The sequence below is a fragment of the Gadus morhua genome, chromosome 22, assembly GCF_902167405.1.
Source record: "Gadus morhua chromosome 22, gadMor3.0, whole genome shotgun sequence".
Taxonomy (NCBI): Eukaryota; Metazoa; Chordata; class Actinopteri; order Gadiformes; family Gadidae; genus Gadus; species Gadus morhua.
This window is the reverse complement of record NC_044069.1, coordinates 12,258,853-12,283,711: the sequence shown is the minus strand read 5'-3', so window position 1 is coordinate 12,283,711 and position 24,859 is coordinate 12,258,853. Positions and strand designations below refer to the sequence as shown.

General features: G+C 41.8%; 5 protein-coding genes across 5 annotated transcripts; 4 read left to right on the top strand and 1 right to left on the bottom strand.

Moving 5' to 3' along the window:
* Positions 1-1,044: 1,044 nt before the first annotated feature.
* Positions 1,045-3,172, top strand: si:dkey-266f7.9 (phosphatidylinositol-specific phospholipase C). The gene is made up of 4 exons (XM_030347983.1): positions 1,045-1,228; positions 1,583-1,670; positions 1,957-2,527; positions 2,734-3,172. The coding sequence occupies exons 2-4, from the start codon at positions 1,633-1,635 to the stop codon at positions 2,998-3,000; spliced, it is 876 nt and encodes a 291-aa protein (XP_030203843.1). The 5' UTR covers positions 1,045-1,228; positions 1,583-1,632; the 3' UTR covers positions 3,001-3,172.
* A 1,900-nt stretch (positions 3,173-5,072) lies between these two features.
* Positions 5,073-8,104, top strand: mrpl9 (mitochondrial ribosomal protein L9). Its single transcript, XM_030347985.1, has 7 exons — positions 5,073-5,406; positions 5,634-5,796; positions 5,895-6,019; positions 6,130-6,183; positions 7,254-7,355; positions 7,444-7,527; positions 7,745-8,104. The coding sequence occupies exons 1-7, from the start codon at positions 5,329-5,331 to the stop codon at positions 8,003-8,005; spliced, it is 867 nt and encodes a 288-aa protein (XP_030203845.1). The 5' UTR covers positions 5,073-5,328; the 3' UTR covers positions 8,006-8,104.
* A 5-nt stretch (positions 8,105-8,109) lies between these two features.
* On the bottom strand, positions 8,110-13,325 carry prcc (proline rich mitotic checkpoint control factor). Its single transcript, XM_030347980.1, has 7 exons — positions 12,405-13,325; positions 12,256-12,306; positions 11,545-12,027; positions 11,338-11,442; positions 11,020-11,166; positions 9,718-9,783; positions 8,110-9,355 (listed from the first exon to the last, which is right to left on the bottom strand). Exons 1-7 carry the CDS (start codon positions 12,714-12,716, stop codon positions 9,269-9,271), a joined length of 1,251 nt encoding a protein of 416 aa, XP_030203840.1. The 5' UTR covers positions 12,717-13,325; the 3' UTR covers positions 8,110-9,268.
* A 149-nt stretch (positions 13,326-13,474) lies between these two features.
* Positions 13,475-17,851, top strand: LOC115536232 (hepatoma-derived growth factor). Its single transcript, XM_030347995.1, has 7 exons — positions 13,475-13,607; positions 13,747-13,905; positions 15,071-15,147; positions 15,364-15,502; positions 16,087-16,245; positions 16,707-16,895; positions 16,995-17,851. The coding sequence occupies exons 2-7, from the start codon at positions 13,819-13,821 to the stop codon at positions 17,013-17,015; spliced, it is 672 nt and encodes a 223-aa protein (XP_030203855.1). The 5' UTR covers positions 13,475-13,607; positions 13,747-13,818; the 3' UTR covers positions 17,016-17,851.
* A 1,127-nt stretch (positions 17,852-18,978) lies between these two features.
* Positions 18,979-21,038, top strand: mrpl24 (mitochondrial ribosomal protein L24). Its single transcript, XM_030347996.1, has 5 exons — positions 18,979-19,442; positions 19,536-19,631; positions 19,896-19,999; positions 20,131-20,261; positions 20,595-21,038. The coding sequence occupies exons 1-5, from the start codon at positions 19,260-19,262 to the stop codon at positions 20,729-20,731; spliced, it is 651 nt and encodes a 216-aa protein (XP_030203856.1). The 5' UTR covers positions 18,979-19,259; the 3' UTR covers positions 20,732-21,038.
* Positions 21,039-24,859: the final 3,821 nt, after the last annotated feature.

Genomic DNA, 24,859 nt, shown 5'->3' with positions numbered 1-24,859 from the left:
AAATGTTCTATACTGAAATTACGATGGTTCCACTTGCAGTGCTAAGGCCAACCTGTTGAAATAACCATATTGCTGAAATGTAAAAAAAAATAAAACAATGTCGAGATTAATATAGCACTTCAGATAAGGTTGTGTTGAAGTGATTGCCTTCCTGGTAGTGAAAGTGGGAAAACATCTGCAGAGGCTTCCAACAACATAAGCCTACCCACACCTGCACTCCCAGTCCACTCCCATTTACACACTGCACACATGCACTTAAATACTGGCTTGCAATTGAATTTGAATAAATATTTAGTCATTTAACAGACTCTCCAAAATCGATGATTCAGAATAAGAAGGTGGAGCACTACTCAAATGCTGCATGACCAAGTTTCTATAACAGACATAGTGTAGATTAGTGAATGTCTCAGAATTGTGGTAGTAATGGGGAAAAATTACAATTTACACAACAAATTACAAATTGATAAAACCCAATCAAATATTTTTCTGCTGTCAGTGAATATAATCGTAAAAGTTAACGATCATATTCAGAGACAGCAGAAAGATATTATACAATATTAACCTCAACTCAACTCAAGTAGTGTTAACTTTAGAATTAATAGGACTGTTTGCGTAATAAGATCAATACAACATCATGTAATGTTTATCTTTCTCTTCCTGATAAGATAATTGATGGGAAAGGGATCACCTGGGGAACTTTCCAGGCCTTATACATCTTCAAGGGTATTTGACCTTTCACCCCTTGGTATTGGGTCACCAGCATATTATTCATAACGATAAGGACAGTTTGTTGGACGTATTGTCTGTTTGCTATGCCATTGAAATAAACAATGCAATCAAGATATATCGAATGCAATCAAATTAAAATCCCCCCAATCTCCATGAACTAATGTGTACTTAAACGCACTCACCCTCACCCACCCACCCACACACAACACTCACACTCACACACACACTCACATTCAGAAACCACACACACACACACACTAAGAATCCACTCACACACAAACACACACAAACACACGTGCCCCAACCAAACGTACACGTCACAACCCAGCGGGTCCTCCATGTGCTACAGAGTATACAGTATAATCTCTGGTCGGTTCCCTTCCTCTGTCTGTTAGGCTGTAACCACTCGCTCTCTCTGTCCATCTGTTGCTACCTTGTCCGTCCACCTTCATTCTTACGACTGCCTGGTCGCCTGAACTCTTCAGTTATTTGGTATCAGGTAAACAACACTCCGAAAGCTAAAGGCAACGTCGCAAACACATGTTTTGGGTCTAATCTTTGGGGGGATTAGAAAGGTTAAGCCTTCTATTGAAATGCACCGAGAGGGATGAGCCGAGTCCAGCCTGGCCTGAATTTGCTTATGAGCTGCCGTGCTTTATTTATTTTCGTGTTTTTACTTTTATGGCATGTGGACGTTATGCAAATGTATAACAGTTTTAGAGAAAACGAGATTGTTAAAAGTACAATGAGTGGCTTCATAAATAATTTATTCTTTTCATTTCTGTTGATAACTATAGTGGCTTTAACCCCAGGTCAAGTCAATGTTAACCAGACTTTTTGTTCTGGAGTACAGATGCTGGAAATCTAGACCTGATTACAGGCGTCATACCAGGTTCTGCAGAAATGTATCAGACACTAATACAGCTGTTTCTCATTGCCCGGTGAGTAAGGTTATAATAGTTAATACTTGTTTTAAACCAATAGTGAGTAGAGTTGCTTGTCATTAAATTGGTGCTAGATTATGCTATAGAATGATATAGTGTATTTTATAGGTTAATGTTGCTGTTTTATAAACTTAAGAAAGTACATTTCATGAAAGTCAAATTCAAACAAGGTAAGCTTCTTTGATTTAAATCTGGGGGAATATTCAATGAAAGCAAGAAGTAAAAGCTTTTGCATTCTCCAGAAAAAAAAAAAAAAAGCCCCCTAATTTCTTCAATTGATCAGAGTCGTCTGCCCGACTGGTGGCGCCATCCAAGGACCCGTCTACGATGACACGCCCCTCCCAGAGTTCCTCAACCCTTCCTGGATGTCCGGCCTCCCCGACAGCTCACTCCTCTCCGAGGTCACCATGCCGGGCACCCACAACACCATGGCTGTGTTTGGAGGCGCTCTCGCCGAATGCCAGTCCTGGAGCCTTGGGTCCCAGCTCCGTGCCGGTGTGCGCTTCCTGGATGTGCGCGTGCGCCACGTGAAGGGGAACCTCACCATCCACCACGGCGTGTCCTACCAGAGGGCCCACTTCGGCCATGTCCTGCAGGGCGTGGTGGACTTCCTGGACGAGTATCCCAGCGAGACCGTGCTGATGCGTGTGAAGGAGGAGTTGAGCGAGACGTACAACATCTACGGCGCCGTGGTGAGCTACGTCCACCGCTACGCCAGCTGGGACATGCTGTGGCACAGCCGGCTCATGCCAACCGTGGGGCAGGCCCGGGGGAAGCTCATCATCCTGCAAGACTTCCACGGACCGGACCTGGGAATGCGCTATGGTTCCCTTGACATAGCTGATGACTGGAAGGTATGAAATACTATCTGATGGGCTCATAGTATTTCTACCAAGGTGGAACCAATTTGTCATTAATTAAAAAGAAGCCACTGCAATCACATATGTTTTAAGAGAGGTGTCCATGCAGTTTCATTTTATTATTTGTTTCGCTTTAATCCCCCTTTACCCCTAACTAGTCACCCTTGATCACTCATTCTAGTCACTTGCCCCCTTTATAGGTACCCTCCTTACTGCAAGTGCCGAAGAAGTGGCAGAGTGTTCACAAACATCTGGAATTGGCCCCAGTGGGAAACATGGCCCAGATGTTTCTCACCTACACTAGTGGGACTGGGGTCTTCGCCTACCCAAGTGCCGTGGCCCAGCGTATCAATGCCCAACTGTACAACTACTTGACTGGCAAAACGGGGAAGGACCACCGCTTTGGAGTCATCATCATGGACTACCCAGCAGCCCCCATTATTCAAATGATTATTGACTTCAACTGAAGCCTGACAACATGGCCTCCAACACATCCAAGATTTGAATGCAACTTTGAGATGGCCTATGAAATATATCAGGAAATTCTGATTCAGCTGTATATTTGTATGAGTCCATGTTATCTAACATTTAAGACTCTGAATATAACAACTGAATAAAAGAAAATCAAAACTAAATATACATAAATATTAGGTTAGGTTGTGTCATTTATTGATGTTTTTTTTACACTTTTCAGAAAATATGAAAACTATGAAATTCACGCACAACATGTGCACACACAAACGTACACTCCCACAAAAATACACAAAGTCATGCTGTGTTATAGTTCTAGGAGATGAAGAAATGACTTATCAATAGGGGAAATGTCTTAACATCCTGTTTCGACAGAGAGCCCCTTAATTCTCTCTGCACACTGCGTAAAGACGAGGAGTTCCGGAGAAAGTATGCACTGTAGGATTATCAAATTGTATTTTCTCTTTTGGAGTCATTCTAATGATAAATCTCACGCATCATTCTCCCTCCTCAACAGGTGTTGAGGAGTGCCAAGTATACAGAACATGGAGAACAAGCCCCAAAGTCCTCTGTTGCTTTCAGTGATAGGTCGGTGTACTCTTCCGTAACTTGCTCATGTTTGTCTAGACTTCTCTGTTGATCAGTATGCCTTTAATGTTGTGCACGTCCTTGAACACCTTCTTCTCTGCCTCCTTCATGCAGTTGTACTGAATCTCATGATATGGATGATAATGGTCTTTGCCATTGGACTGGGTAGGTTCCTTGTGCTGAAGTGAAAAATTCCAAACTTTTGATTTATGACTAGACGGTCAGTAAATCACTTTGGGGTGATGCTAGTAAATGGTAATAGATATTTGAAATTATTTCAGCTCTTTTACTTCGACTCAACGATTCATGAGATAATGAAATAAAAAAAATAAAAACGATTTTGTAATGAGGGCAAAGGAGTAGAAAGGCCATTTTCTGTAGTTTATTGAGAGAAATGTGGGAGGGTATTTATTAGATTTGAATTGACCATAAAACAAATCATCAACTATTTCAGCCCTATTAGAATCCTCATCATGATAATAATAATGTTCTGATATCCCACAATACTCAACCAGGGACCATCCATTTAAACAGCTGTCCTGCCCAGCCCTACATCCCCATCTACCTGATGGTGCTGGGGGTCAGCAGTCTTCTCTTGCTGGCCCTAAGCTACGTCCAAAGCTCAAGGAAGCAGGGTGTGGTCAGCATCATGACCTCCGCCTGCATCAGCCTTCTGCACATCTTTACCGCCTGTTGGTTTGTGGCAGGTGAGAGGATCAGAGGATTGGTTGCTATTGGTAATAAGAGATGAGGTCACAAACCTGAGGTTTAATGGTCCCTAATTAGGAATTAGGGACCATTAAATCCCACTTAGCAATCTATTTATTATTCATATACTGGATGATCTAACACAGCTAACTCTGGAAAGCATAAATCAAAGACCAATTTATAAATCAACGGACGAAGTGAGTGCACACACTATCATCCTCCATCCTTATGAAAGCTGCATGTCTCTGTCCCTCTATAGGCACCCTGTGGGTCTATTCTATTTACCCCCCCAGCTACTCAGACGCCGTGGACGGATACTGCCAAAAGAATGTCTACCATTTTGCTTTCTACCTCACCAACCTATGCTGGCTTCTTGTGATTGTGACGTTATTATACGGCGGATGCCTCCTTCTGCTGAACTGCTTGGACGCTGGCACCAGGGGGCGTGGTTTGTCTCGCAAGAATAATGATTCGTATGGCGGAACAAATTCTCATTCTATTGTGACAAATGGCTGTACATGAATTTTGGGATAGCTTTGTGTGTGTGTGTGTGTGTGTGTGTGTGTGTGTGTGTGTGTGTGTGTGTGTGTGTGTGTGTGTGTGTGTGTGTGTGTGTGTGTGTGTGCGTGTGCGTGCGTGCGTGCGTGTGTGTCTGTTAATAAATAAATTGAACAAACAAAACATTAAATCAATCAATAAATTGGCTTACATTTATTCATCCTCTATATTTATAAACCATTAGTGTCAATTATGAGTATTTGGAAATACATAATATTTAATTGTTTCAGGCACTTGCAAAGTTGCCTGTTCGAGTTAAGGGTCCTTCTTCTATACTCGCGCCTTATGTCGTCGTATTACTGTCAGCGGTCTGTAAAGTCGCATTGTTTTTTTTTTATACGGAACGCTAGCATTGTGATTAAGACATATAACTACATAACCTTCAAGAGCGTCGTTGCCAAAATTGTATCTAGTCCCAAGTGGTTTCTTTATATTAATTTGTGAACGTGGCCGGGTCTTTGCTTGTAAGCATGTGGGGATCCAGCCGCCGTGTCCTTCAGGAGGTAGTGACATCTCATTTCAGGTGTTTCTCCCAGACACCATGCAAGGTTCGTGCATTGCTTGATAACTGACCGATCCTTAAATATGGTGCACAGAAATGGCTGAAGCAAGTTAATGCACAAGTTTATGCACTGCCAAATGGTCAACAAATATCTGTACGCGTTCTAGTCCCCACTTGGGCTCAATGCTTGTGATGGTTGCTTGTACCACGTTTATAATAACTAAGTGTGTATTGTTAACAGTATATTGTATGTACATGCATACTTTCCCATAGAATACAGTTGTGGTGGAGCGTTGGTGGCAAGTCCCGCTGGCCAAAGTAGGTCGGGCCCCCAGACTCCATCCACGAAGACACAGGATTTACAGATTAGTGGAGGACACCAAACTAGTGCCGAAAGAGAAGAACATGGAGCTGATTCTGACACAAACGGTTGAAAGTCAGTATCCCAAATGCTGCCGATCATGTGTCTGGTTACTCATTTTATCAGGAACTTTCAATAAGGACGTTAATGGTCGATGTGCTTGTTTTTCACAGAGCTTGGGGGGCGAGGAGACACAGTGTGTGTGAAAAAATCTGTTGGCAGAAATAAACTGCTGGCTCAAGGTCTCGCGGTTTATTCATCACCAGAAAACAAACAGATGTTCGCCGAGGAGATACGGGTATGCGTTTGGTCTTGCTTCAAATCACTTGGTAAAATGACAATGGGTTATTTGAACCTGTTTACGTTATAAATATGCCCCTAACTTATTCAAACATCTTTCATCAACAGCTTTTGCATGAAGGGAAGCCAGAGGATAGAATCCAAACACGCACAGGACAACTTGTAAGTGTTTTACTTCCTTTTTCATATATCCTTTCATTGTTTTTTCGTTTGCCTTAAGCTTTAATATAGATATTAGTGGGCCCCTAACACACCATTTGTAGACGTTCCCAAAATTCAGCCGTGGTACAGAATTACAGCCACTACGAGCCAGTCGCACATTGAGTCGCACTTTCCCTAAACGCGCCGTTTCGGTGTGTGTAGCTTTAATGCAAATGAGGAGGAGAGAGGCGGGTCAAGGAGGAGGGTGGGGGTGTGGCCCAGAGCAGCTTGCGGCCACGGTACCATGTGCTCTGTTTACAGTCGATGTATCGCAATGGCGAGGCGCACACAGCCTTTGGCCGTGTTCTGTAAATATTCTAGAACACTCCGGGTTCTCCGACGGGAGTCCTGGAGCTCTATATCTAAATAATGTCATATTATGCATAGATATCTATATCATATAATATATATTATCACTGCCAAATGTTGTGTGCGCCTCCAGACGATATTATGAATCTCAAACGACTGCTGCCTGCTGCCGAGGGACCACCTCCTCGGCAGCGGGCAGTGCCGAGGCGCTGGTCCCTCGGGGGCAACAATCCCTTTCTCCTCCATGTCGCATGTTCATGTACTTCAGGGAGTCAAAGCCATAGTTCCTTTCCCCCAATTCTTTCTCAACCATGGCTGAGATAACCCCAACTACAGTCTCGTTGTGGAAATACCAGAGATGTCAGTTATCCAAATAACAAAGAAGTGTACTTCTTTACGTTACAGTGTGTGTAATCACACACACACACATGTGGCGCACGCACGGTCGTACCTCATTGTCTCGTTGGCGGGCCAAATTCTCTGGGCTGGCAAGGCAGAGAAAGAGGAGGTGGCATCTTCCCTTATGACGACATACGGGGAAAATGACGCGTCTGAGCTTCGGCGGATCATAATGCCTAATGCTCATTTTACACCCAACGAAATTTCTAGCTACTGGGGGAGCATAGGTAGGCTAGGGGAACTCATATTAATGTTAGAAAACCTCAGAAAGGGAAATGTTCATGCCATGGGACCTTTTAAAAGTATTTTTTATTTATTTACAGACTGTGGACCTCCTGAAATCCTCACAGTTGAAGATTAATAAATGGTCCTCGAATGAGTATACACTCACCAAAGAGATTGCCTGCAGGCAATTTGCCCGGAAGGTATTTCTGATTTCTTTTCTGGGTGATATTAGACCAAATATATTTCTTTAATTGCTGGATTATTCAAAATTGTGACGTCTCTACTCAGATGGGAGTTATTGTGCCCCTTCATGCGTTGACACTTCCAGAGGAGCCCATCAAGGATGTAGGAGAGTACTGGTGTGAGGTTACGGTAAGACATGTCTCGGGGGTCTTTTAACAACCTTACTCAATACTACATTATAGTGTGTAGACAACAAGTTGTATGCATGTCTGATTTTGGTTTTTTATTATAAATGTGCCTATAATTCTTGTTTCATTAGAGGATGTTGGTCATAGTATAGTCCAATAGTTGGATCAAAAATAAACTGGGATCAAAAGACGTTTTTTTTTTTTTTCTTCCTTTTCAGGTGAATGGAATAGACACTGTGCGTATCCCAATGTCGGTTCTGCCCTACGAAGACCCATCTGCAAGGGAGCAGAAAAGGTTGAGGCAAGAAAATGCCGTTTCTATTACAATGGAGGCTAGTTCTGAAACGGCCGCTGCAGCGTTGGAAGCTTCTGACGTTGGGACCTCTCCTGATGTGGAGCCTTCTGCCCCTCCAGGGACCTTGCTTTCTGAAGACAAGGCAGGACCACCAACGGAAAACCACCCAAAAGATGGACTGTGAATTAAAAGTCCACTTAAAGAAAGGAGGATTATCATGTTAATAGAAAAATAATGGATCATGATCTGGGGACATCGATGTGAATAAAGAATGCAAGATCAATTTAGTGTCTTTTTGATTTTTTTTATTATACTTTATACCGAACATGTCTGCAATCAATGCCAAGAAATCTCTTCACTTGGCTGATTATTTTCAGGAATAAAAATACTTAAATTCCAAAACCAAAGGCCTTGAGTATTACCTTTATGAACTCATAGCATAGTCTTTTGGTCTCCCCTCACCAAAGAATACCACAAAATAAAACTCTTCGGGCCCCTAGCTATCTTTATTCTCTAATTTCCTTGTCAACCTAAAGATGGACATGCAGTTCTATTGCCACTTAGTGGCTGCATCACAAATGTAAAACGGGTAAATACTGGCATTCGGTTAGAAAATTATACTTTCACATGCTCAGACAGATTCAAAAGTATTCCAGTTCCAGCATTGGTCTGTGTGATTTGTTTGTTTATAACTTTATATATATTGTTCTTGTACATTATGGTTTGACAATTATAAAATTATTAATTTCATCAAAACTTTTGAGTTTGTTTATAAAAGCTGGCCCCAAAGTCATTGAGATGATAACATCAGCACAGAAATCCCATACTGCTTTGCCCAAATGTGACAATTGAGTGGTCAGTGTCTAAAGTGGTAAATGGAAGTCAAAGGAAAGAAAATGCCCTGCAAAAATAATCTTTATTACGTTAATACCAATTTAGGGTGAAGATGCAACATGTCACTAATGCTATGGGATGAGTTGAAGTGGACTAAATCAGAGCATGATCAATGGTAGATGATAAATATAATAAAGATATATTCTACCTCATGGAAAGTGAATGGGTTAGGGTGAGGGTGTCACATTAGCATTTACTGGCTAGAGGAATAGTTATGAAGCACTTGTTTAATCTTAGGAAATATGTTTAGGCTCTTATCAGAAGCTGTTAAGGGGTAGACACAGGACAGCTTTTGCTGAAATGCAGGAGCCAAACATTATGTTAGAATACAGTTAACAAACAAAAAAATCCCAAAATGAACAATTTTAAACACAAGATGGACAAAAGGGGGGAAAAATGGAGAGGTCTGTTTTATGAGAAAAATATTTCATCCCAAGCAACAGTTGAAGAACGCCTTGGCTCGGGTGAAAAAACACTGGAAAGCTTTATATCTACGGTCAATGCTTCTGCCAAAAATGCTTCGGCAGGCCCCAGGTTGAAAGAATACAGCTGCTTAGAAGCCATATTTTGCCTGGGTCTGCCGGCGCGTTAGCTTGTTTTCGGCCCAGTTATTCTTCAATTCCAGCTCCCGTTCCTTTGCCTACAGATAAGAGACAGGAGGTTAGGATTCAAAAGGTTAAGATTTAGTACTGTCAAATTGTTTCTAAGGAAAAATCTCCAAAAAAATCTTCAGAATATAAAAACGAATGATTTTAGAACAGATTCATTGCAATTGTTACATAAATACTTGAATTCCTAATTTTACGCCTGTCTGTATACCGAAGGGATTTCACTCTCTTATCTTTTTTAAAACAGCACCAATAATTGGTTTGCATCTTGACAATACTTGCTATTTATCTATCCATCCATCCATCCATCCATCCATCCATCCATCCATCCATCCATCATACATATCCCTCTCAAAGGTGGCAGCAGTAGCAATAGCAGCGCAGAAGGACTTACCTGATGAATAAGATATGTAATCTGGTGCTTTCGTCTCTGCTGTCCTGTAGGTTGGTCTCCCTTTTTCTGAAAACAAATGAACGAATTAAATGTCAATAAGATGAGATAAACAAATAAGACAACAATTACACATTTAGAACTGATAATCATGTTTGACACAAACAATAGCAAAACAAAACCTTACAGCATTTAAACCCTGCCAAAATGGTGACTCGTTTTCAGCTGACATCTACACTGGGGACATGTTCTCACCACTTTTGAGAGTGGCTGATTTTTGCCCCTATCACTTTTTAAAATAATGGATTGTATCATTTGTTTCTATTTGGACATTGGGTTAGGAGAATTGTGATATTAGATGTTGTTATAGCTGGGCTTACTGACATGCAATGGCGATTCTATAGTAAATGTTATATCGGCCTGTTCGATTAACATGTTCCTGCAGTAGTGGATGCGATACATTTGGATGACTTGTACGGTTGATGCGTTGTGCATTGCATTCTGAACTATTTCCTTTTTAATAAAATATGTACAAAACTGAATTATCTACTCTGACCTCATAACAATCCCCTCCATTACATTTCCTGAAATTGCATATATTAAAGCTCCTTTAAAAAAGAAGAAGTTGCCCTCATGTCCCGACTACTAAATCCAACAAAGAAAATGTTATGACATAAAGGCCACGTTTATACGTAGCAGGGTATTTATAGAAACAAATATTTCCCCCCCTCCGTTTTCAAAAATAACATTGTGCACACAACATCGTTTTCAAAAAAGATGTTGTTTACATCAAAATGCATAAATACGCCGTCGAGCGACATTATAACTATGCCAAACCTATGGGCGGCAGTGTAGGGAGAAGGATAAAGCCATGCAAGCCAATCAGAATCCTCAGAATCAACTACAACGAATAACACGAGCGTCTTCCTGTAACAAACAAACTGTAAACATAGGGCGCTCATATGACGTTAAGAATTTCCTGGCGCATAATGTGACGTTTCAGAACCTAAAACCCCGTTTCCACCCGTTGACACGACAACACGTAACTGGCGTTTTCAGAAATCTCCACTTTGGCCGGAGTTTTGGGAAATGATCGTTTTCTGTGACAAAAACAGCGTTTTCGTGTAAATGAGAGGCCAAACCGTGTGAAAATATCTGCGTTTTCCCTTCGTGTAAACGAGGCCAAAGTCTTCTACAAGTAATCAATATTAAATCAAATATCATTCATTTGTGATTCATCTATCAAAACCTCCAGTGCAGGCTGATGTTGGTGGAAGATGAGCATGTGTTAGCGTCACAACTCACCTTGCTGAAGGACTTGCGCTCTTGTTTTTCCTCAGTAACGTTCTTGGTCATCCACTGCTGGTTGCCACTCAACTGGTCATCGCCTTTAATCTCCAGAAACTTTATTTCCTCTTTGCCCCGGTTGCGTTTCCCCTGAAGCCTCATGAACTGTCGCGGGAAAAAGATTTGAAAAGGAAAAAACAAAAAAAGGAGGCTTAAATAAGCATTACCCTTCTGAAATAGACAGTTACAACTCGATAGAGTCTTTCAATAAGGGTATAAAAGTACATTAATGCAAGAGAAACCAAAACCAAAACAATGGAGAAAGGTTGTGCTTACTGCCTCCTCATCAAACATTTCCGAGGATCCCGGCTCATCATCGTCCTCGTCATCATCAGCTTGTTCCGGGTTTGCTTCTGGGTAGTACGGCTGGTTATAAAAACCCTGTCCCATGTGGAAACATTCAGAAAGTAAGAGAGGTTCCCATTTAGTTTAGATGGAGATCAGCTCAGAAATGTACAGCAGGCATTCTACAGTTCTTCATACCGGAGCTCCAGGATCCGGTGATGGCTGTGGGTACTCTGGGGGGTTGCCGCTCCAGGCCCCAGGCCCCTCTTGGCCGGAGCCAAAGTCCAGGGGGGCGTCCGATTGACCGTCTTCGTCGACACTGGGCACGAAGGGAAGGGTAACCATAGGGGCCCGGGATTCGAGGTCTGGGATGGGGGCCGCTGCGACGGGGAGCGACACCGTACTCTCCCCGAGGGAGAAGTAGTTTTCTGGGGCCACATCCTCCTCGTCATGGTCCTCGGCGGCTATTTGCCTGGCGAGCTGCAGGGCCGCGGACTTAGCAGCAGCCTTGATAGCCGATGGAGAGGCGCTGGAGCCAAAGCCCTTAGCCAGCGCTGCAGCCTTCAGACCTTTAGGTTCCACGGCCTTGGTGAGTGTGTAGGGTATCAGCGGTCTGTTCATCGCCTTCACGCTCATGTTCCTGGGCTGAGGTAAGAGAGAGGAAAGGCCTGTGCCAGACCCCTGTTTGGAGGGAAAGGTTTGCAAATGAAATGGTGTACTAGATTATACTAACAGATAGCATTTGCTCATAGATTACCTTACATCATTTTGAGGAGCATGATTGATGTTGCATGTCTCTAAATTAAATCCCCAAATATAGAAGTAGGTTTTAACATCTTTAGGTAACATAAAATGTATACACTGCATCTTCAAGATTACTTCCATGCCAAGTGGGAGTTGTTTCATTACCTGTGGTTGTGATAACCTTTTCCTTTTTGGTTCGTCGTCATCGGAATCCGACTAGACACATTTAGAAGCATATTAATACCGGTAGTTATTTTATTAGGTTGATGCCGTTTGATGAAGCAGAAATTGAAGCTTAGATTTCGTTAACTTACATTTTCTCTTTGGATCTTCGGTATAGTAATTTTGACAGGCTCTGTACGTTTCTTCGGTTTGGGCAAGTCGAAAAGTAAGCCTCCCTTTTGAGGCTGCGAATCGGGGCCATCCTGGACTGAAGTGGCCCTGGATGAGATGCTGGACTTTGCCTGCCTGCTTGGCTCTTCACTTCGAAGTGCACTTGACGTTGCCTTTTTAGGTGCTGGTAAAACTGAAAATAGCCCTCTACTCGGTTTGCTCTCCGGTGCAACACTAGTAGAAGTTTCTTCGGAATCACTATCGTCACTGCTTGCATAGGCAACTAAAGACATGTTGGCTGATGTTATTTGTGATGCTGGGGCACCTAGCGGACATGTATAACTAATTTGTTTAATCTTCAACCACTCCTACTAACGTTTACTTGCGTTTTTTGCTTGGCTGCCAAAGTCTTTCGTATCTTACTTGAAACAACAAAAAAAATGTTTTTACTACCAGCATGCAGAATGAGTAGTGGCTATGACAAGGCCATCACAGCGAGCTTGGGGTCCATCTAAAGTCGGATTAACGTTACAATCTAGGCCGCGATTGATAATACCACTTATCTTCTGCGTTTGGAGGACGTTAATTTCGGGTCACTTCATGAGGAATAGTCTGACATGGATCTATTCACTGATAAATTGATATCTGGGTTTCTGCAACCAAAAATAGCAACGTCGGATCAAAACATACCTCTTTTTTCCAAGTCGAATACTATCCACTGTTGCGCAGGTTCTCGCGCATGTTTACTTCTTCGTTTTGAGTTTAGCGTTGTCCCAATGTACCTCCAGGCCCTACAGCTCACGACCGCCACCCAGTTGTGCAGTGGGATCTGCATCTCCAAATGCATTTTTATTAAATTATTTACTTGAACTTAAATGCATCATGTCACATCACACTGACGGTGTTTGGAGTACATATACGTCGTTCTAATGGCCTCGTAGCTGGTTATACCTGAACCGTTTACCAAGCTTTGCCCAAACAAGAATAATGCATTTTGTCAATGGAGGTCCATTAGTTGCATACTGTACGCAACCAACAGGGGCGCTGGAATTAATTGCCACTGAAACCAGTGGGTGCGTCTACGAATTGGGAAGCGGGTTACAATTTCAAACCTAAACAGTCAAGAGAGCGAAGATCGAGACCGGGAAAATATCATCCGAAATCCATTTTAAAGCGAGCTAAAGGTTATAGAATATTATTCTTAGCGTTTAGATCGATAAGAAGGGACAAAAACTGCGGAAATATAATTTCTTCACATTTGTTGTTCCTTCCTTGCATTTTATATTATTGCTTCAAACCACGGCGTTGTTTGTTTATTTGCAGGTGTTTTTTCGGGATACCAAACCAAGCGTTATAACCGTCCGCTCTCATACATCTCCACGTATTCCTTCCAACATGCCGAGGTCGAATAGGCAAAGGGAATACAAACCTGGTGATCTGGTGTTCGCCAAAATGAAGGGATATCCACATTGGCCTGCGAGGGTAAGCAAGCAAGCAACCATTCAGGATTGTTTTGTTTTCCTCCTTTTTTTATTTTGTTGGATGACAACGGACGGCTGTTCAGTTTTCGTAGCCCATGCATGTAAGGCCTCATGTGGGTTAGCTACCATTAGCATAGCTCGGTTGTGTTAGCTCACTATAAAACATGAAACGTCTCCGGCGGCCGTGGACGTTGCGGGCCGCCTGGACCCAAGTCCGTTTCACTTGGTGTCAATCGGGATCCGTTAAGGAAGACTGCACGAGCTCGCCTACAACTACCAATGGCTGTGCGTGTAGGCTGTTGTTCTGGCGCGGGCTCTCTCTTGACGTAACAAAAGGTACATTCGTGGTACACATGCTGTTGTTCACATTATGTGCGCTAACGTGAATGTGTATGTTCATTCGCTGGGGGGTAGAGGCAACGGTCATGTGGTGCTTTTGAAAAGGAGCCACGTCGCTCACCAGCTGTTGGAAACATGTTTAGTTTATGTTCAGTGTAGAATTGAAAGTTTCTAATCGCCCTTCTGCCCGCGGTTCTTATCAGAAGCTGCACATTTCCCACTGAGTGGAAGCTTCTACCTGTATGAGTATGATTATGGTCCACTCGTTCCTTTTAGACTATAATGCCGCCGACTGAGCGTGGGCGCTACTTGTCTAGCCACTTTCAAATTTGTGTACAGTAGTTCTGAGTAAACTGCACCACTTAAATGAAATTAGGTGACAGTGTATCCCTCTCTCCATTCATTCCCTTAGATTACTGGGGAAAGGCTATTAAAATAATTTGACCAGTTTAGGAAATACAATGATCAACATTATAGTGTTAGTGTTATAGTAAAACGTGCATGCATAACACTTAATATTGTTCCTTGATTATTGTGTCCTTGTTCCATGATTAGCATTTCTCTCCTTTACTGTATTTTGTTGTCTAATTACATGCCCTACCTGGTGTAACTTGACAAACTGGCCTCATCTATGAATGGCCATTTCAAAGAGGCTGGAAACCTCAACAGTGACTAACTCTGTATGGCACACACTCGTTGTGTGTCTGTATCTGATTGACTATGTGTTTGGGCACAACTTCACTGTCATATTTATATATATATATATATATATATATATATATATATATATATATGGGATCGGTACGTTTTTATCTGTTGGATCACAGATTGACGAGTTGCCCGAAGGAGCAGTGAAGTCACCCTCCAACAAGTATCAGGTGTTCTTCTTTGGCACACATGAAACGTGAGTTAAGCGTGGTCACGATGGCTGCACCATTCTCATGTTATTAAAAACATGTACATAAAAAGGTCAATGTATATATTTTTGGGGATATTTGTATGCAAAAAGTATGTATGTATGCATGTATGTATGTATGTACGGAGTTGTTCTTTTGTGAACCCATTTAACGGAAGAGGGAAGGTGGTGCAGAATAATCAGTGTCATGTTTTTCTACTCCAGGGCCTTCCTGGGGGCCAAAGATCTGTTTCCCTACGATGAATCCAAGGAGAAGTTTGGAAAACCAACCAAAAGGAAAGGCTTCAGTGAGGGACTCTGGGAGATTGAGAACAACCCCACAGTGACGCATGAGGCCTACGAGGTGCGTGTCAAAGGCTTGTCACATCTTTCTGGCTGCAAACCGGACGCTATCAATGATTTGTCTATGTATGCTTGTTAAACGGCAGTTTCAATTTGATCGGCTATGTATAGGAACAACTTTTGAAATATGGCCCTGAGGTTGTTTTATAGGAAACAATAATAAAAAACATCTGGAGGAGAGCCTATCCAGTTGGACACTCAACACAAGCTCGTTAAAGCATTAATTGAGATTTATGTATTTTCAATTTGCCTAACCAGCCAGGGTCAAGGGAGTTTTGACTTGCAAATCTCGATTGACTCTATGTAAAACCACCAACCAATAAAACCAGGGTTTTGATCAGAATCAAGAGCTATTCTGTGATTTGCTAATGTGATCACAATCTTGGGTCAATTTTAACCACTGTGCTCCATCAAATATCCAAGTGTGTGTCTACATTTAGGCTACCCAAACAAAATGTTAACATGCATCATACAATACTATAGACTCCCGTAATATGCCACCAACAATACCCTGTTCTAAGATAAGATGATGGCTTAATTGTAGAAAAATAAAAGTACCGTAATGAACATCTTTTCCCCACTTAGGCTGAAGAGAAGGAAAGCTTGGCCGATGGGAAACAGGAGGCTGTTGCCGTGGAGAAGGCTGAGGCAGAGGGCAGCAGCGATGAAGACGAGGGTGCCCTGGTCATCGACGAGAAGAACGAACGAGGCGGGGCCAAGCGGAAGGCAGGGGAGTCAACGGAGGTAGGCTTCCACGGTGCCGTTGGAAGAGGGAACTTTTTGGTCTAACGTCTTCACAAGTGAGGCAGAAGACAATCAAATCATACAATCAAGTTGGGTTAGTACAAACAATTCCAAGTGCAGCATGACAAAGTAAAAACATAATATTAACTACAGTGTGAAGAGTAGCTATAGGAATCAGAAAGACATGGTAATAACTAAACCGCTACTAAATGGTTAAAAACGTGGCTCCCTGGGTAGGGCACGTACGATTAAGGCTCAGTCCTGATCGCAGCAACGCAGGTTCGATTCCTGCCCGTGGTCCTCTGGCTGCCTGTCCTCCCCTCTATCTCCCATACTTTCCTGTCTATCTCACTCTTATAAAGCTTAAAAATGCAAAAATGAATCTGGAAATAAAACAAAAAAACATAAAGTGATCTTCCAGTCATGCATGCTCCGGCCTCATCCTCTTTTCCGTCTGCTAGGCTTCTCCCAAGCGTCTGAAGGACACAGGAGGGGAAGGCGACTCGAAGGCAGACGACAAGAAGTCCAACCAAGAGGCCAAAGCCAACAACGTGGTGGGGCCTCCATCTGCCGCACTCTCCTCACAGAGCGAGTCGAAAGCAGAGTCTAAGAGCGATGCGCCCGTGGAGGAAAAGCTAAGCGCAGATAAGGTGCGTCACCTGTCAAGAGGGGGATAAGGGAAAGACAATATTGTTCAGAAATTGTATGGACTAATCATTTTGTTGCGCTATCCCCCATTCTCCTTCTAGCCTGTGACGGAGAGTGCCTAACAGCAAATGGAAATCGAGGACCTGGAATTTAATGGAATCCGAGGCGCCAAATTGATTGCACTGCAGGATGCTAGATTTCGGCTGTTATCCAATAGAAGAGTTTTAAAAGCTAAAGTGTTTGTATAGAAAAAAAAAATAACCAAAACATTTATTTGTCATTTTGGGGTATTATATATCCCAGAGTTTAAAGTTTCCTAATCTGATTTCAAACAATTTGAATGGAGCAATTTAATGCTCATTTATACATGGGATTTGGTGGTGTGTATATATATTTTTTATTTCCAAGTGCAATTACATAATCACATACGCTAGGTGTCAAACATGGTTAATTTCTGTGAGCTAACATGGACATACAAATTTCTAGTAATACTTAAATTCCAAAAATGGTCTTGTGTTTTTGTGGATAAAAAGAAAGAATGCTTTCATCCCTAATCATGTATCGCTAAATCTCCCGTCTGACCATTTGGTGGGACATCGGTGCTTCATAAAGTACATCTCTTACCTTTCGATCTTAGCCTCAACGCAGCGTTTATGCAGTCAAGGTTTAATTTCTCTTTCATTTGTCTCACCTAGCCTCTCGACATATTTCAGTTTCTTCAGTGATTTATCTTTCACAAAAGTCGTCGCTAGTACAATGTCGTCTTGTTCAATGTAGGAAACGTACTTGATTATGAAGTCTTTATTTCTTTTGATTGCTTTTGCATGCTTTATAGTAGGTAACCATGTTGTGCTGTTAATGTCACTGAATCCCACAGACAATTTCACAAGGGTATTGTTTTTTTTGGAAAGAATCTTTTAAAAAAGGAAAAAAATAAAGTGAACATTTTGATGGTGTTGTTGATTTTCCTCTGTGCCCATTGCCCTGTCGATGACATGCATTAATGAAAGCAGACAGACATTCCCAAATATTATTGTGTACATTTTGGGTGTTAGAAAGTGGAGAAATTGCATTTGGAAATGCATTTTGATGTAAAATGTAGCTCTGTTTTTTTCCCCCATACTTTTGAACAATGTTTTTAGGATTATATTTAAATGTAAATTTTGGGGGGCATTTTACAATGGTTGTACAACGTATATTGTATTTCTAAGTTGCTAAGAATGCTGTAGTACATTGATAATGCATACAATTGAATCCAGACATATAAACCTGTAATTAAGCCCTATTGCCCGCAAGTAAATTGATTGTATCATTCCCAAAGGCATCTCATTTAATCGTGCATATGTTGGCATTTTTCATTTATTTTTAAATTAAATGCAGTTATGTTTTCATTCTTCCTCGCGATTAGTCTGCTTCAAAGTTAATTATGTTTCTTTCATACATGTTTTTATTATTATAAATCCAATGTGGAATCAATGATGATCTAAATCCTTTAAAAAAACAAAATAAAAATCCATAAGTAATGGTAACCTGGAATGGTTAAGTTTAACTGCCGTTCTCCCAAGCAGACATCCTCTATTCATGTCACCAACCACTACTGTTGCCACTGATTTATTGAGCATAGAAGGGATATGGCCCCTGGCTTCATGGCTGAGGACTTACTGAAGAAATAACTTAAGAGTGGGAGTGTTTCTGCATTCATTTCTCTGTTTTTGCTGACTACCATTCAAGTTTAGTATACTGTGTATAAGCAGTTGTAGACAGTACATTTAATAAATATGTTGATTAGAAAAATACCTGTGTTATGTCTTTTTTATTATCAATCTTGAATTAAGTTTCCCTAGCATGTCGACACAAACGTTTTTTGGAAGAATAGAACAGTGTGCTTATGAATACAACACAAAACCATTATTATTCAGCCTCTAGAAACAGATTCCTGCCTAGAAAAAGCTTCGGCTGATTTAAAAAGCAATTCAACTTCCTCTGATTTTTTATCAAATCCGGATAGGTGAACACTATAAGGAGGAGATATAATAAATAGCTTGTATCAGGTTTATATTATAAACCGTGTCCTCCATTCCACTAGGGGGCGGTGATGAAATCCAACTCGTTTCTTGACCTGTGTACATGTGACATTGAACCAAGAGCATCCCGGACCAATGCACTGCTGAATATATCCATTTAGCTAGAATGAATTAATCTTTCTTATTTTTGTGGGACCACTCTGATCGTGAAACATATTGATATGCATCATCCAGCAAACGGGATAATATTAGCATTGCCCCGAAGCGTTCCTTTACAAGAGGAGTAGGAGAGAATCTGGACACGCACCAAGACAACTTGTTCGCCAATCAGTGTGAAGCAGAATGCGTCTTACAGCTTTTCTTTCGATGGCAGCCAAGGTTGTTTTGCCCAAGGACTATCGCTATGGAATGAGCAGGCCTTGGACAGAAGCAGCAAAAAAGCGTAATCCACTGGGCAAGAAGAGGAGAAAGGTGTTCATTGAACCAATAGCCTCTCAAGACTGGTCTGTTTTCAAAGGCGACACTGTGAGTTAAACTACTTGTTTTGCTCTTCAAAAGTATATTAAGATGAATGCATACATATGCTTTACTGTCTGTTACTGTGCAACCCTATTTCAGGTTGAGATTCTAGCTGGTAAGGACAAAGGGAAGCAAGGAAAGGTGGTCCAAGTCATCCGAAAAAGAAACTGGGTTGTTCTGGAGGGGCTTAACACGGTAAGAACAACTAATTTACCCATACAAGACTGTTTGTTTATTATTGTTATGCTTACAGTATTATACAGCTAATGAAACGAACAGATATTTTTATACCTTCCTCAATATTATTTTTTATAACATAGCTTTCCTCAATAGTCCCACATGTACTACTTAAATCCTTTAGATGGAGCCAGACGACGTTCTCCAAGCATGGGCTGAGATGCGTAAACTCAGCTGCTTGCCTTGACTTGACTTCTGTACCTCTGCCATTTCTTCTCTCAGCATTTCAGGTACATTGGAAAAACATGGGACTACCGTGGCACGTACATAGCCAGTGAGGCTCCGTTGTTGCTAGAAAACGTAACCCTGATCGACCCCACAGACAGGTAATCCTTACAGTAACTAGAGAAATACAGTAACAGATTAATAGTGACATCCATGGCACTAGAAATCTTTGCCATAGCTAATGTGTGTGTTTATGAGGGAGTCGTTTTGATGACCATAGCGCTCTTTTCAGGAAGCCAACGCCGATAGAATGGAAGTTCACAGAGGAAGGAGAGAAGGTGCGGGTTTCCTCCAGAACGGGTCGAATCATCCCCAAGCCCATCTCTGAGCGCTGCGATGGCATTGTGACGCAGCAGTGGAAAGGTGTGCAGCGGTGGCCGTTATGGCTTTGGCTTGATGGAAATTGATTTTGTAGTGATGAGATGACATATTTATTTCATGCACAGCTTTCAATTATGACTTCTTAATCCTCACGGGGCCTAAATACTAGTAGACATGACATAACGCCATAAAGTACACTTCTTGTTATTACGGGCAATAAAACATTTATTCCATCCCGCTGACCGCTTTAAGTGATTATGGCTTTGCTGAGTTGCACAAAATGTGGATCACCAATTAGAATTCTGTGCTTGCCGAGACATTGCATCATTTCCTTGTTGACATTATTCTGAACCATGACCATGTATGGCTTTGCAGACGGGCCGAAAGACACCAGTCCGGACGACACTCTAGAGAAGACCTACGTGCCGTCATTGAAAACCCTGGAGGAGGAGGTGATGGAGAGGCTGGGTATCCAGGAGCAGCGTAGGCCCCGGCGGTCTTACTGGTACTGAGTTTGAGGAACCAAAGAGAGGCCCTCACTCAGACTCACTGTCTCTTTCCCACGGCACGTGAAGATGCCGAGTTATTTCTCGAACCGCTGAAGGGGCATATTTGGAATGGGACACGATAACAATCATACAACATTGGTTATGTGGAATTTCTTATGCCGAAACCCATGATGGGGGGGAAATTAATACATCAACAGAGTTGTCATTATACCCTGCATCCCAGATGGTTTCTACCTGAAATGATTAATGGTAGAAGAGCTGGTATTATCTTTTTTTTCTCTTTACAAAAATAAATCATACACCTAAACTAGTTGTGTAAAGGTTTGGAATTTATTTAGGACTGTACATCATTCAGTGCAAAACAATCAATTCATACATGGCGCAGACGGTAATCCTTTCCTAAATCTTCCTAAGATTGCGAAATGGAACATTAAGATTGTGGAGCAAATACATTTACATTTCATGAAGTTCGATAAATGTTTACTGTATGCAAGCTTTGTTCATTATATAACATTCATTTATTAGTCAACACACGATCATTGACTCCCTCGTTGAAGCACTTCGATAGCTCAGGCTTGTAAGTAGTTTCAGCAGTGGTACGATTGGTTCAACTGTTGCAATATGCCTAGTCATAGTTTATGTTGGGTTCTGTCCCTACCGTCCACCGCTGCCCATCTAACCACCTCAAGCCGATGTTGTGTGAGGTAGCAAGTAGCTTACTTGTATTACTGCGCCCCGATGAGTAATTAATGCTGTGGAAAGGTAGTTCTGTCCTGGAGCTGCCAAGGCGCCGTGTCCAACATCACAACTTTCTTTTCAGTTTTTTTTATTTTTCAAAAGTTGGTAGACAGAGTCATACCAGGTAATGGATGAACTCCAAAAGGAAATACCATGTGGACGAGGTTTCACGAATGAGCAGCTTCAACAGAAGCCTCCCATTATCCTTGTTTGACACTGGAAAGTATGACTCAGAATCTCCTTAAAAAGAGCACTGACCAATTAATTAGAAATCAGCATGGCACAGGAAATGAACAAATATATACAAAGTTTAAAAAGAAGCACTTCACTTTATCTCAAGTGGATCCTATTTTATGGCTGTTTTTGCACTTTTAGTCTGCCTTGCCTTTGTTAGACATTAAGAAAAGACACACAAGAGCCATTTAATACACCATAGTCCTTAGTCATTGATCCCTGAGCTGCTGCGTAAGGGAAGGGTAGCGGTCTGAGACGTGGGCATCTTTCACTTTCCAGATGCCTCAGTCTGTGTGCTGGGATTTGATCCAGGCCCTTCTCTGGATTGCTTGTGATTTCTCAAAGGTTCTTTCTTTCTGGTTAGTCAGCATGGTCTTTGTGCAGACCTGTGGCTTAATATCAATGTCTAGCTACAGTCCTTACTGTTTTATGGTTGTTTGCTTTAATTCTGAGCCATGAGGGATCTTCGGTTGGGATGTCCAATTAACTGGAATAGTGGTACAATTTCCCGCAATAGACTATCTTTCCCCCAAACTTATTACTGTGGTTTGTCAGAATACTTAACTCCTTCCAGTCATATGGGGTGACTGTTAACTTCTGGTCTAAGGGCTACAAAACATTTAAAACCGCTTATCTGGGGCTGTTAATCATAGCCCATACACAATAAAATATTATGTGTATATCTATCATTTATATATTGTATACAGGTCGTGTGAGTGTGTTTATATTAAGTTAGCATTTAATATAATTTATCATTAGATATAACACACTCGCACAACCTGCAACAGTTTTTACAAGCAATAAATCCTAACTTAATGCGATGCTTGTCAGCTTTCAAGACCCAATAATTCTCCCATCCATTTATCATAGCATGGGATTATGAGCTTTCTGTGCAGTTCACTAAGAGCCACTTCAGCTCTATATGTTAACATCTTTGTACTGGAGATAGAGAAAAATAGCCCCTTCTTTACTTTTCGCTTGCCATCTCCGTTTTTTGCAGCCACTATCCTATTAATACATGCTGTGTCTAAATTTAGCAGGTACCAGGTCTACAGCTGCAGAGGCATCTATAGCTTACTAGTACGCCCAAAAGGGATGCGTCAGGGATATGAAGTGCGTCACAGTTCCACTGTCTGTCCACGTGTTGTCGCCTACATTTTAGTAGGTGGCCCGGTGTTACATGTAAAGATTGGTGAAGCGTTGGTTTGGGTGATGCAACAAGGAGAAGGGGATGATGATGACGTGGAGCACGACTTCTATTCCCAGCTCTTTAGGCTGCATCCCACAATGCTGCTGCCACTCGCATCACCGGAGGGAGGGGGAAAAAAGCAAGTCAGCGGAAACAAGACTTTTGAGGTTTCCTGTTTTAAAGGAGCAGAGAATGATTGGTTTGGTTTTTTTTTCATCACTGCATGAGGATCAGGACTTGACTATAATGGGATGAAGGCAAGGGGTGACTGGTGTTTTAAAAGTTGGGTTGTGGGCGTTTCTTTGCCATAAGTATGTCATATTAAAAAGTATTACACTATCAGTCTGGGCATGCACGGCATGGACGTGCAAAATATCCACCTTGGTCTATTGTCTTTCATTGCCTTATTTGGTGAGTCAATTAATTTGGTTACCATTGCTGGTAACCAAGTTGAGTGAACCCGGCAGTGATTCAGGCAGAAAAGATGAGACTTTATAGGCAGAGTGAGCACAGCTGTTAGTTTTACAAGTGATGATTCAAATAGACCTACAGTTCTGTTGGAACACTAAGGTATTGTGAAAAAAACTCCTGTAGAAATGCATTGACCAGGGAAAATTGGTGGGAAGAGGGGAGGTACTAGTATATAAGAGACAGTTTTGCTGACTAAGCAAAAACCAAGAAGATCACAGAAGCCTCCCAGAAGATCCTAACAACCAGCCACAACACCATAGCAACTATCTGGAATCTCATAGCAGCCACTCAGAACACCATAGCAACCACCTAGCTCGGTCGCAAAGCAACCATGTACAACACCCTAGCAACCATAACACGCTAGCAACCACACATAGCAAGTACCATAGCAGCCACTCAACGCCACAAGACCCTCTTATCCCAGACAACCCAGATCCTAAAGCATCTACAGGGCAAGTGCCTAGAAACACCTTAGTAACCACTGAGCAAGCACCTAGCAACATGCTAGCAACCACCACGGAACATCCTTGCCAGGTAACCATGAACATAGAACACTACCGCCAATGCACATTTGACCTGTCAATGAGCCACAAATCATTTAATCTTCTTGTAAACACGTGTATTACACCTTTTAGATGTCAATATTGGTACACAACTAAGAAAAATAATTAAAGAAACATTTAATTCAGAGACGGTTTCCCACTGCAAAGCAACTCAATGACCTCATCCCAGGAGCAGTATGACATTGGACTGTAATTATTGTTGTTGGAAACCATAACTTCAGCCTGCCTCTGAGATCTGAAGCATGACTTTCTGTGTAACTATTGATTACGTTTGATCTAATTTAGACTTTCTCTCTGTGCATTCTTGTACACAGGATACACATCATTTTAAATGAATGGGGAGAAAAGTGATCTATTTATTTCTTCGAGGATATAGCCTATATTCATAATGAATGGTTCCAGTTCAGCTTAGATAACGTGATTCATGTTTCATCACCAGTGTAGAATTTCAGTGCAGAATCATGATCTGATTTTTCAAAAAGTATTTTAAAGACTACGCCTATAGAGTAGGATAGGTTCTATACACTCAGGCCATGTAAGCCTGCCATAAATAATGCATTTAGTTATTTATATTATTATTAAAGGGGGGCTCTGCTTCCATTCAGAAATTACAAGAATACACTCACATGCCCGTAGCCAGCTAAGGTCACCGAGGTCACACACGCAATCACACGCACACGCACACTCATTTTCGACCCACGGTTGATGCAACCCAACCTGTGACATATATATTCCACCTTTCTCACCTCATCTTAAACGGAGGACTCTGTTGACTCAATAAAGTGTTTTAAGTGTCCGATTTCGTAGGATAAATCGATTAAACATGGTGGTGCCAAGAGGATAGTAAGGCTATGGCGCACGGCCAAACACCAGCTGATGGCGAGCCCTAGGCCATGCGGTATTATCATCGTATTGTTTATTTTCTGCTTATTTCCG